The 13,531-nt window shown below is 45.9% G+C and overlaps 1 protein-coding gene across 1 annotated transcript in view; it reads right to left on the bottom strand.

Annotated features, from left to right (window-relative positions):
• Window positions 1–13,531, bottom strand: part of nbeal2 (neurobeachin-like 2) — a 143,494-nt gene that overhangs the window by 33,795 nt on the left and 96,168 nt on the right. Inside the window, exons 30-33 of the mRNA XM_029746683.1 lie at window positions 12,419–12,597; window positions 9,420–9,978; window positions 6,500–6,681; window positions 2,413–2,569 (exon numbers count right to left, since the gene is read on the bottom strand). Coding sequence (XP_029602543.1) covers window positions 2,413–2,569; window positions 6,500–6,681; window positions 9,420–9,978; window positions 12,419–12,597 — 1,077 coding nt within the window. The remainder of the gene's footprint in view (window positions 1–2,412; window positions 2,570–6,499; window positions 6,682–9,419; window positions 9,979–12,418; window positions 12,598–13,531) is intronic.

Here is a 13,531-nt window from a genome sequence, read left to right as displayed (position 1 = left end):
TCCCTATTCAACAAAACTGTATGAATAAGGCTTGAAATGACTTCTATGCTTTCTAAATATAGTATAATCAGTGTCATGACGTTGGCCTGTGGGTAAGGTTTATGACCCCCCCATAAATACCTTTATCCCTTCCCCTCTCTTTCTGACCCTACTGAAGGACTGTTGAATAGCCTTTGTTAAACATAGAGAGTCTGGGAACATCAAACAAGTGGGGGGAAAGGAACCATATTTCGGTAATAGAACCAGTTGGAAATATACCAGGTACTTAATGAGTATGGATGTCAGTTCGGTTGTCATCTGAGACATTATGACTGATGACAGGACGACATAAACTGTACCTGGGAAAGTCTACACATTCTAGTTATCAGACTCACATGGAATTGTTGTGCAATTTAAATGTTTGATATTGAAACTGTTTGTTAGGAGATTAAATGTAACTTTAGCTTCCAAATGAGAGAATTGGGTTTTCATAAGGAAAGAGCCCTGACCAATCAGTGGCCCGCCCCTGTGAAGAGACAGGGGTTATAAACGATGAAACACACCCTTCTCCCCTCGCCACTATATAAGTCAGTGACAAAATGTAACCAGGCTGTTCCGGGTACGTGAGGTCTGCAGCCTCTGCGTTAAAAGGACTCACATGTCAAGTACAGAACTAAGCCAACCTCAGCATGAGCTTTGGTTGCGAATGGTATGAACTTTGAACCCTTATTCACTACAGAAGTGATACTTCCTAGCCGTTGAGTTAGCAGCGGCCGCTGTAGACGTGGGCTAGGAAAGGACGGATGACGTATCCATTTTACCACCAGTGACATTCTTCCGAGGACAGGAAGATCTCTGTTGGCCAACACGGCCAGCATCTACGACCAACCTACCGAAGCGCAGCTCAGAGTAAATATTTATTGCATTTTCCTTTTCCAAATGGGCGGTAATTTAGAATGCATACGATAATGTATTTACGATAGCATAGCTGCTGTTTCTGTGTTCCTCAGTCTTCCCGCTCTTTCATTCAAGCCCAACCCCCTTTCTTTGTGTAACAAGCCGCCATGCCGATTTAACCCACTAGGGCACATTCTCCTATCATTTCCTTGTAACCATATCTGTTTGTTATGCATTTCTGTGAATTAGATTAGTAAATAAATGATTTTAAGACAATTGATGTATGGATGACTCATAGTGAAGACTGGGTTCGTGCAGATAACCAACAATTTACGACGTTTGGAATGAGACTGACGAGGTAAAGAATACATCATTAATCAGAAGACTCATATATCAGATATTATGATATCTGAAAGTTATATTAGGAAAATTATAACTTTGTAATTTGAATATTTTCCTTGGTGCCCCGACTTCCTAGTTAATTACAGTTACACGATGAATCAGTTTAATCGCGTAATAATAATTACAGAGAGTTATTTGATAAATATGTCTTCAGTTTAATGATGCCAAAGACACGACATCAGATTATAAAACCACTAACTATGAGACTTCACCTTTCTTACAACTGTAAAATACATATTTGTAGTGTCAGAGAAAATGTGCATATTTTCTAAAGGTCTCTGTTGATGAAAACATCTCCCCCACCGCTGTGAGCCACACAGACCTCTAGCTCGGCTTCCTGAACTCCTTAGCAACTCACCTTTCGTCTCATATTATTATTGTCCATCTATGACAAACAGAAAGTGTTTTTTGTTTCAAATCTATGAATTATTTGAGATGAATGGCTGTAAATCGATCTGAATGTGCTATAGTGAATAAACCACTCTCTTGTTGAGCTACAATGTAAGGATTGCAAGCATGTGCTTTGTCATTGTCTGTGACGTAGGGTTCAGCCAGGAGATGAGCGACAGTCGGAAGAGCGAATTAAAACGGTAGGACGGACATCCCAGCTTCAAGTGGTTTCAGATTTCACATCCTACGTCACGTCACGCAAGCCATTTCCATCTACGAGGTCCACAGATGGATTTCTAAGTGAAAATGTAGGTTGGGACTGGTACCAGAACCATGCAGGTCCCCTACACAGGGGGCTTTACATCTAAGAGGTGAGTAATAATTTCCTGCAATCAAGTTTAGACATCCTCAACATATGGTTTATATGGTGGACAGTTTGTACCGACAAACTCTCATCTCAGTGGCAAGTACTCGACACACATCCACAGTCTCTCTCTCAGCTGTTTGGTAGAAAGGTCAACTCTATGCAAAATGATACCATCAGATCACAGATTTTACACTCACAAATAATTGAGCATGGCTGATATTGCATGCATCCCAAATGGCACCCTACTCCCTATATAGTGCACTACTTTTGACCAGAGCCCTATGGGAGCCCTATGGGTCCTGGTCAAAAGTAGTGCACTACATAGAAATATATATTTGAGATGCAGACAACGTGTGGACCATGGTGCAGTACTGTACCTTCTCGCTCCACAGAGCCTGGTTGTCTGTTCCCTCTGAGAAGAGGAAGTCCTGGAGCAGCCTGAGGAGACGCAGCAGACTGGGGAAGTATGGTAGAGAGACACCCTGAGAGTCCCTCAGGTCTGACAGAGAAGACTCCAGCATCATCTCTAACAGACTGAGAGACAGAAACACAGCAGAGAGGAGGGGTGGAGAGGAGGGAGGGAGAATAGCCAGTCAACATTTAGAGCTACATTTTGCTCAACCAAAACAGAACTGCAAAAAAGTTAAGTTAGGCTTTTTTCACTTTCCTCAAGTCTTTCTGTGGTTGATGTGAATAAGACCCTTAAACAGGTAAACATTCACAAGGCCGCGGGTTCAGACGGATTACCAGGACGCACACTCAGAGCATGCACTGACCAACTGGCAAGTGTCTTCACTGACATGTTCAACCTCTCCCTGATCCAGTCTGTAATACCTACATGTTTCCAGCAGACCACCATAGTCCCTCTGCCCAAGAACGCCAAGGTAACCTGCCTAAATGACTATCGCCCCGTAGCACTCACATCTGTAGCCATGAAATACTTTGAAAGGCTGGTCATGGTTCAGATTAACACCATCATCCCTGGACCCACTCCAATTCACATACTGCCCCAACAGATCCACAGATGACGCAATCTCTATTGCACTCCACACTGCCCTTTCCCACCTGGACAAGAGGAACAACTATGTGAGAATGCTGTTCATTGACTACAGCTCAGCGTTTAACACCATAGTGTCCTCAAAGCTCATCACTAAGCTAAGGACCCTGGGACTAAACACCTCCCTCTGCAACTGGATCCTGGACTTCCTGACGGGCCGCCTCCAGGTGGTAAGGGTAGGCAACAACACATCCGCCACACTGACACCCGACTGTACTCCCTGTTCACCCTCGACTGCGTGGCCACGCACGACTCAAACACCATCATCAGGTTCTCTGACGACACCACGGTGGTAGGCCTGATCACCGACGACGATGAGACGGCCTATAGGGAGGTCAGTGACCTGGCAGTGTGGTATCAGGACAACAAAATCTCCCTCAACGTCAGCAAGACAGAGGACCTGATCACTGACTACAGGAAACAGAGGTCTGAGCACGCCCCCATTCACCTCGACGGGGCTGTAGTGGAGCGGGTCGAGAGCTTCAAGGTTCCTTGGTGTCCACATCACTAAGGAATTAACATGGTCCACACACACCAACACAGTCATGAAGAAGGCACGACAACGCCTCTTCCCCCTCGGGAGGAGGTAAAGATGTGTCGTGAAGAAGGCACGACAACGCCTCTTCCCCCTCGGGAGGAGGTAAAGATGTGTCGTGAAGAAGGCACGACAACGCCTCTTCCCCCTCGGGAGGAGGTAAAGACGCGTCGTGAAGAAGGCACGACAACGCCTCTTCCCCCTCGGGAGGAGGTAAAGACGCGTCGTGAAGAAGGCACGACAACGCCTCTTCCCCCTCGGGAGGAGGTAAAGACGCGTCGTGAAGAAGGCACGACAACGCCTCTTCCCCCTCGGGAGGAGGTAAAGACGTGTCGTGAAGAAGGCACGACAACGCCTCTTCCCCCTCGGGAGGAGGTAAAGATGTGTCGTGAAGAAGGCACGACAACGCCTCTTCCCCCTCGGGAGGAGGTAAAGACGTGTCGTGAAGAAGGCACGACAACGCCTCTTCCCCCTCGGGAGGAGGTAAAGACGTGTCGTGAAGAAGGCACGACAACGCCTCTTCCCCCTCGGGAGGAGGTAAAGACGTGTCATGAAGAAGGCACGACAACGCCTCTTCACCCTCGGGAGGAGGTAAAGACGTGTCATGAAGAAGGCACGACAACGCCTCTTCCCCCTCGGGAGGAGGTAAAGACGTGTCATGAAGAAGGCACGACAACGCCTCTTCCCCCTCGGGAGGAGGTAAAGACGTGTCACGAAGAAGGCACGACAACGCCTCTTCCCCCTCGGGAGAAGGTAAAGATGTGTCACGAAGAAGGCACGACAACGCCTCTTCCCCCTCGGGAGGAGGTAAAGATGTGTCATGAAGAAGGCACGACAACGCCTTTTCCCCCTCGGGAGGAGGTAAAGATGTGTCATGAAGAAGGCACGACAACGCCTCTTCCCCCTCGGGAGGAGGTAAAGATGTGTCACGAAGAAGGCACGACAACGCCTCTTCACCCTCGGGAGGAGGTAAAGACGCGTCGTGAAGAAGGCACGACAACGCCTCTTCCCCCTCGGGAGGAGGTAAAGATGTGTCATGAAGAAGGCACGACAACGCCTCTTCCCCCTCGGGAGGAGGTAAAGATGTGTCATGGGACCTCAGATCTTCAAAGTTCTACAGCTGCACCATTGAGAGCATCTTGACTGGCTGCATTCGACCGCAAGGCGCTACAGAGGGTAGAGCGTACGGCCCAGTACATCACTGGTACCCCGTGTATGTACCTAGTTACCAATTACCTCTTACCTCTCCCTGCACATGGACTCAGTACTGGTACCCTGTGTATGTACCTAGTTATTAATTACCTCTTACCTCTCCCTGCACATGGACTCAGTACTGGTACCCCGTGTATGTAGCCTAGTTATTAATTACCTCTTACCTCTCCCTGCACATGGACTCAGTACTGGTACCCTGTGTATGTACCTAGTTATTAATTACCTCTTACCTCTCCCTGCACATGGACTCAGTACTGGTACCCTGTGTATGTACCTAGTTATTAATTACCTCTTACCTCTCCCTGCACATGGACTCAGTACTGGTACCCTGTGTATGTACCTAGTTATTGTTCCTCATTGTTATTATGTTTCTCTCTGCATGGTTGTGAAGGGCTCGTCAGTAAGCACTTCACTGTTAGTCCACACCTGTTGTTTACCAAGCATTTGACAAATAAAATTTGATTTGAAGTCACCTTAATGAATCTGTATACTGACATGAGACATGAGACTAACTAACTAAATAGCTGACTGAATAACTAACTAAGTATCTGACTGACTGATTGGCTGGCTGAATAACTAACTAAGTAGCTGACTGAATAACTAACTAAATAGCTGACTGAATAACTAACTAAATAGCTGACTGAATAACTAACTAAATAGCTGACTGAATAACGAACTAAATAGCTGACTGAATAACTAACTAAATATCTGACTGAATAACTAACTAAATATCTGACTGAATAACTAACTAAATAGCTGACTGAATAACTAACTAAATAGCTGACTGAATAACTAACTAAATAGCTGACTGAATAACTAACTAAATAGCTGACTGAATAACTAACTAAATATCTGACTGAATAACTAACTAAATATCTGACTGAATAACTAACTAAATAGCTGACTGAATAACTAACTAAGTAGCTGACTGAATAACTAACTAAATAGCTGACTGAATAACTAACTAAATATTTGACTGAATAACTAACTAAATAGCTGACTGAATAACTAACTAAATATCTGACTGAATAACTAACTAAATAGCTGACTGAATAACTAACTAAATAGCTGACTGAATAGCTAACTAAATATCTGACTGAATAGCTAACTAAGTAGCTGACTGAATAACTAACTAAGTAGCTGACTGAATAACTAACTAAATAGCTGACTGGCTGGCTGGCTGGCTGGCTAACTAACTAAATAGCTGACTGAATAACTAACTAAATAGCTGGCTGGCTGGCTGGCTGGCTAACTAACTAAATAGCTGGCTGGCTGGCTGGCTAACTAACTAAATAGCTGACTGAATAACTAACTAAATAGCTGACTGGCTGGCTGGCTGGCTAACTAAATAGCTGACTGGCTGGCTGGCTGGCTAACTAACTAAATAGCTGACTGAATAACTAACTAAATAGCTGACTGGCTGGCTGGCTGGCTGGCTAACTAACTAAATAGCTGACTGGCTGGCTGGCTAACTAACTAAATAGCTGGCTGGCTGGCTGGCTAACTAACTAAATAGCTGACTGAATAACTAACTAAATAGCTGACTGGCTGGCTGGCTGGCTAACTAAATAGCTGACTGGCTGGCTGGCTAACTAACTAAATAGCTGACTGAATGAATAACTAACTAAATAGCTGGCTGGCTGGCTGTCGACCGACTGACCTGCATTTGATATCGTCAGGCGGGCGGACCAGTTGGCAGGAGGAGCCCAGCTTGGTGAGGACAGAGAAGACCTGTCCCCTCTCCCTCCACACGGCGTCCTCCCCCCCCTCCGACCCGCTGCCGCACCACAGCACAGAGAACACGATGTTAGTCAGCAGGTTACACAGCTCCTCCTCTGGCGTCTGCTGAAAGGGACCACACACACACACACACACACACACACCATAATCACAGTTAGACACACAGATACAGGTTATATCCTGCCAGTTTGGCCCTGTCCAGGGGTATCATCGGATGGGGCCACAGTGTCTCCTGACCCCTCCTGTCTCAGCCTCCTGTATTTATGCTGCAGTAGTTTATGTCAGGGGGCTAGGGTCAGTCTGTTATATCTGGAGTATTTCTCCTGTTTTATCCGGTGTCCTGTGTGAATTTAAGTATGCTCTCTCTAATTCTCTCTTTCTCTCTCTTGGAGGACCCTAGGACCATGCCTCAGGACTACCTGGCATGATGACTCCTTGCTGTCCCCAGGCCACCTGGCCGTGCTGCTGTTCCAGTTTCAACTGTTCTGCCTGCGGCTATGGAACCCTGACCTGTTCACCGGACGTGCTACCTGTCCCAGACCTGCTGTTTTCAACTCTCTAGAGACAACAGGAGCGGTAGAGGTGCTGACCTGTTGCACCCTCGACAACTACTATGATTATTATTATTTGACCCTGCTGGTCATTTATGAACATTTGAACATCTTGGCCATGTTCTGTTATAATCTCCACCCGGCACAGCCAGAAGAGGACTGGCCACCCCTCATTGCCTGGTTCCTCTCTAGGTTTCTTCCTAGGTTCTGGCCTTTCTAGGGAGTTTTTCCCTAGCCACCGTGGCTTCTACACCTGCATTGCTTGCTGTTTTGGGGTTTTAGGCTGGGTTTCTGTACAGCACTTTGAGATATCAGCTGATGTAAGAAGGGCTATATAAATACATTTGTTTTGATACAGTACACTGTGTCGGAGATGGACTAAACCGCATCGGCATCTGCACAGCCGTATTCTAGGATATTGAACCGTTGGTTTTCATAGTTTCATAATTCTCAGCACGACTCTATCCCTCATCACATTCAGTTGAATAGGAGTCATGTACACTGAGCCACGTTGGTTGAATAGGAGTCATGTACACTGAGCCACGTTGGTTGTATAGGAGTCATGTACACTGAGCCACGTTGGTTGAATAGGAGTCATGTACACTGAGCCACGTTGGTTGAATAGGAGTCATGTACACTGAGCCATGTTGGTTGTATAGGAGTCATGTACACTGAGCCACGTTGGTTGTATAGGAGTCATGTACACTGAGCCACGTTGGTTGTATAGGAGTCATGTACACTGAGCCACGTTGGTTGAATAGGAGTCATGTACACTGAGCCACGTTGGTTGTATAGGAGTCATGTACACTGATCCACGTTGGTTGAATAGGAGTCATGTACACTGAGCCATGTTGGTTGAATAGGAGTCATGTACACTGAGCCATGTTGGTTGAATAGGAGTCATGTACACTGAGCCACATTGGTTGAATAGGAGTCATGTACTGAACCATGTTGGATGGGAATGTTTTTGAGGTCAGGCTGTGCGACCCCCACAGATGGGGGTCAGGGAGTCTACCAGACTATCACGGCTCTGCGGCTGAGGACTCTGAAACATGCTTACGGGATGCTAATACTTGTGATTTTCTGACTGACATATTTCAGGAGAAATCCGTTAACATTATGGATATGGGACATTACACAAGACACTGGACTTCATGTTCAACACATGTGGTCCAGTTTATTCAAACACCACACAACATACCTCCTAGGAATGCTCAGTACCAGTGGTTAGGGTTAAGGTTAAGGTTAGGACAACAGTACCTGTGGTTAAGGTTAAGGTTAGGACAACAGTACCTGTGGTTAGGGTTAAGGTTAGGACAACAGTACCTGTGGTTAGGGTTAAGGTTAAGGTTAGGACAACAGTACCAGTGGTTAAGGTTAAGGTTAGGCCAACAGTACCAGTGGTTAAGGTTAGGTCAACAGTACCTGTGGTTAAGGTTAAGATTAAGGTTAGGACAACAGTACCAGTGGTTAAGGTTAAGGTTAGGCCAACAGTACCAGTGGTTAAGGTTAGGTCAACAGTACCTGTGGTTAGGGTTAAGGTTAAGGTTAGGACAACAGTACCTGTGGTTAAGGTTAAGGTTAGGGCAGCAGTACCTGTGGTTAGGGTTAAGGTTAAGGTTAGGACAACAGTACCTGTGGTTAAGGTTAAGGTTAGGGCAGCAGTACCTGTGGTTAGGGTTAAGGTTAAGGTTAGGACAACAGTACCTGTGGTTAAGGTTAAGGTTAGGGCAGCAGTACCTGTGGTTAAGGTTAAGGTTAGGACAACAGTACCTGTGGTTAAGGTTAAGGTTAGGACAACAGTACCTGTGGTTAAGGTTAAGGTTAGGACAACAGTACCTGTGGTTAAGGTTAGGGCAGCAGTACCTGTGGTTAAGGTTAAGGTTAGGGCAGCAGTACCTGTGGTTAAGGTTAAGGTTAGGACAACAGTACCTGTGGTTAAGGTTAAGGTTAGGGCAGCAGTACCTGTGGTTAGGGTTAAGGTTAAGGTTAGGACAACAGTACCTGTGGTTAAGGTTAAGGTTAGGACAACAGTACCTGTGGTTAAGGTTAGGGCAGCAGTACCTGTGGTTAAGGTTAAGGTTAAGGTTAGGACAACAGTACCTGTGGTTAAGGTTAGGGCAGCAGTACCTGTGGTTAAGGTTAAGGTTAGGGCAGCAGTACCTGTGGTTAAGGTTAAGGTTAGGACAACAGTACCTGTGGTTAAGGTTAAGGTTAGGACAACAGTACCTGTGATTAAGGTTAGGGCAGCAGTACCTGTGGTTAAGGTTAAGGTTAGGGCAGCAGTACCTGTGGGTTGGAGGTGTTGGAGATGGTGTCAGCTGCCCGGGGGTCAGTTCCATAGTTGGAGTCGTCCAGCACGTTGGACAGACTGGAGCTCTTCCTGGGTCTCAGAGAGGGGAACGACCGGCTGTGCTCCAGGGGCGAGGGGGTGCCTGCCTGACTACCCCCCACAGGGTTCTGGTTCCATGTCCCCGTCTCACCCCTCATACCCCCCAGCTCCAGCTCAAAGGGCGAGGTGCCGAAGGGGGACAGAGGGTGGTAGAGAGCCTCCTCTTGGGGCCGGGTGGAGGGGATGTCCACGGTGTTGGACAGGGAGGACGAGCGGCTCCCCTGCTCTACCGAGTCAAACGACTTAAATTGGAGAGAGTCGGCAAAGTCCTTCAAAGTGCCTCCACTGCTGTTAGGGGAAGACCGAGAGAGGTCGGAGAAACCCTCTGAGATATTCCTCCCTCCCAGGCCCTCGCCATCTCCCTCCTCCTCCTCTTCCTCGTCCCGTGAGGTGTAAGGGAGGAAGACGTCTGTGTGAGCGTCCTGAGAGTCCTCTATGACCATGCTGTGATCTCTCCTGAGAGGGGAACAGTTCAACATTTAGTAAGAGTTGTGTGTTAACTGATCTATAGCAGGCGTAAAGAGCTGAACACATGTTAACTGATCTATAGCAGGGGTAAAGAGCTGAACACATGTTAACTGATCTATAGCAGGGGTAGAGCTGAACACATGTTAACTGATCTATAGCAGGGGTAAAGAGCTGAACACATGTTAACTGATCTATAGCAGGGGTAAAGAGCTGAACACATGTTAACTGATCTATAGCAGGGGTAAAGAGCTGAACACATGTTAACTGATCTATAGCAGGGGTAGAGCTGAACACATGTTAACTGATCTATAGCAGGGGTAGAGCTGAACACATGTTAACTGATCTATAGCAGGGGTACAGCTGAACACATGTTAACTGATCTATAGCAGGGGTAAAGAGCTGAACACATGTTAACTGATCTATAGCAGGGGTAAAGAGCTGAACACATGTTAACTGATCTATAGCAGGGGTAGAGCTGAACACATGTTAACTGATCTATAGCAGGGGTAAAGAGCTGAACACATGTTAACTGATCTATAGCAGGGGTAGAGCTGAACACATGTTAACTGATCTATAGCAGGGGTAAAGAGCTGAACACATGTTAACTGATCTATAGCAGGGGTAAAGAGCTGAACACATGTTAACTGATCTATAGCAGGGTAGAGCTGAACACATGTTAACTGATCTATAGCAGGGGTAAAGAGCTGAACACATGTTAACTGATCTATAGCAGGGGTAAAGAGCTGAACACATGTTAACTGATCTATAGCAGGGGTAGAGCTGAACACATGTTAACTGATCTATAGCAGGGGTAAAGAGCTGAACACATGTTAACTGATCTATAGCAGGGGTAAAGAGCTGAACACATGTTAACTGATCTATAGCAGGGTAGAGCTGAACACATGTTAACTGATCTATAGCAGGGGTAAAGAGCTGAACACATGTTAACTGATCTATAGCAGGGGTAAAGAGCTGAACACGTTAACTGATCTATAGCAGGGGTAAAGAGCTGAACACATGTTAACTGATCTATAGCAGGGGTAGAGCTGAACACATGTTAACTGATCTATAGCAGGGGTAAAGAGCTGAACACATGTTAACTGATCTATAGCAGGGGTAGAGCTGAAAACATGTTAACTGATCTATAGCAGGGGTAGAGCTGAACACATGTTAACTGATCTATAGCAGGGGTAAAGAGCTGAACACATGTTAACTGATCTATAGCAGGGGTAAAGAGCTGAACACATGTTAACTGATCTATAGCAGGGGTAGAGCAGGACACATGTTAACTGATCTATAGCAGGGGTAAAGACCTGAACACATGTTAACTGATCTAATGCAGGGGTACATACAGAGCTGAACACATGTTAACTGATCTATAGCAGGGGTAAAGAGCTGAACACATGTTAACTGATCTATAGCAGGGGTAAAGAGCTGAACACATGTTAACTGATCTATAGCAGGGGTAGAGCTGAACACATGTTAACTGATCTATAGCAGGGGTAGAGCTGAACACATGTTAACTGATCTATAGCAGGGGTACAGCTGAACACATGTTAACTGATCTATAGCAGGGGTAAAGAGCTGAACACATGTTATCTGATCTATAGCAGGGGTAAAGAGCTGAACACATGTTAACTGATCTATAGCAGGGGTAGAGCTGAACACATGTTAACTGATCTATAGCAGGGGTAAAGAGCTGAACACATGTTAACTGATCTATAGCAGGGGTAGAGCTGAACACATGTTAACTGATCTATAGCAGGGGTAAAGAGCTGAACACATGTTAACTGATCTATAGCAGGGGTAAAGAGCTGAACACATGTTAACTGATCTATAGCAGGGGTAAAGAGCTGAACACATGTTAACTGATCTATAGCAGGGGTAGAGCTGAACACATGTTAACTGATCTATAGCAGGGGTAAAGAGCTGAACACATGTTAACTGATCTATAGCAGGGGTAGAGCTGAACACATGTTAACTGATCTATAGCAGGGGTAGAGCTGAACACATGTTAACTGATCTATAGCAGGGGTACAGCTGAACACATGTTAACTGATCTATAGCAGGGGTAAAGAGCTGAACACATGTTAACTGATCTATAGCAGTGGTAAAGAGCTGAACACATGTTAACTGATCTATAGCAGGGGTAGAGCTGAACACATGTTAACTGATCTATAGCAGGGGTAAAGAGCTGAACACATGTTAACTGATCTATAGCAGGGGTAGAGCTGAACACATGTTAACTGATCTATAGCAGGGGTAGAGCTGAACACATGTGAACTGATCTATAGCAGGGGTAGAGCTGAATCCAGAAACTATCTTGTTTATTGTCCAGAAATATAAAATATCACTTAAGTTACTATTGATTCCCAACTTTTCGAATCGATACAGATTCCCTCAATCGACTAATGGAAGTCATCCCTACCTGAGAGGGGGGCGGGAGGAGGACGGGTCCAGGGAGCTGTGGGTGCTGGAGCCTGCCAGGGAGGGACCACGAGACTCATAGGACTCCTTCATATAGAGCTTAGTTAACACATCCTGCCAGCCTGGCTGACGGGCCAGCTGACGAACATAGTCCTCATTGTCATAGATCAGGTAGAAGAGCTGGGAGATGGAGAGAGAGAGAGAGAGAGAGAGAGAGAGAGAGAGAGAGAGAGAGAGAGAGAGAGAGAGAGAGAGAGAGAGAGAGAGAGAAGCGATGGAGAGAGAGGGGGGAGAAGGTGAGGGAGAGAGCAGGGGGAAAGAGAGAGAGGGAGAGGGGGAGAGAAAGATAAAAACAGGGAACAATCAAGCCTTTAGCTGCCCAATAGTCTATACCTGTAGCTGCCCTATAGTCTATACCTGTAGCTGCCCTATAGTCTATACCTGTAGCTGCCCTATAGTCTATACCTTTAGCTGCCCTATAGTCTATACCTGTAGCTGCCCAATAGTCTATACCTTTAGCTGCCCTATAGTCTATACCTGTAGCTGCCCTATAGTCTATACCTTTAGCTGCCCTATAGTCTATACCTTTAGCTGCCCTATAGTCTATACCTGTAGCTGCCCTATAGTCTATACCTTTAGCTGCCCAATAGTCTATACCTTTAGCTGCCCAATAGTCTATACCTTTAGCTGCTCTATAGTCTATACCTGTAGCTGCCCTATAGTCTATACCTTTAGCTGCCCAATAGTCTATACCTTTAGCTGCCCAATAGTCTATACCTGTAGCTGCCCTATAGTCTATACCTTTAGCTGCCCAATAGTCTATACCTTTAGCTGCCCTATAGTCTATACCTTTAGCTGCCCTATAGTCTATACCTTTAGCTGCCCAATAGTCTATACCTTTAGCTGCTCTATAGTCTATACCTGTAGCTGCCCTATAGTCTATACCTTTAGCTGCCCTATAGTCTATACCTTTAGCTGCCCAATAGTCTATACCTTTAGCTGCCCAATAGTCTATACCTTTAGCTGCCCTATAGTCTATACCTTTAGCTGCCCTATAGTCTATACCTTTAGCTGCCCAATAGTCTATACCTTTAGCTGCCCAATAGTCTATACC

This window comes from Salmo trutta, unplaced genomic scaffold, assembly GCF_901001165.1.
Source record: "Salmo trutta unplaced genomic scaffold, fSalTru1.1, whole genome shotgun sequence".
Lineage (NCBI taxonomy): Eukaryota > Metazoa > Chordata > Actinopteri > Salmoniformes > Salmonidae > Salmo > Salmo trutta.
This window is presented reverse-complemented; position numbering and strand designations above follow the sequence as displayed.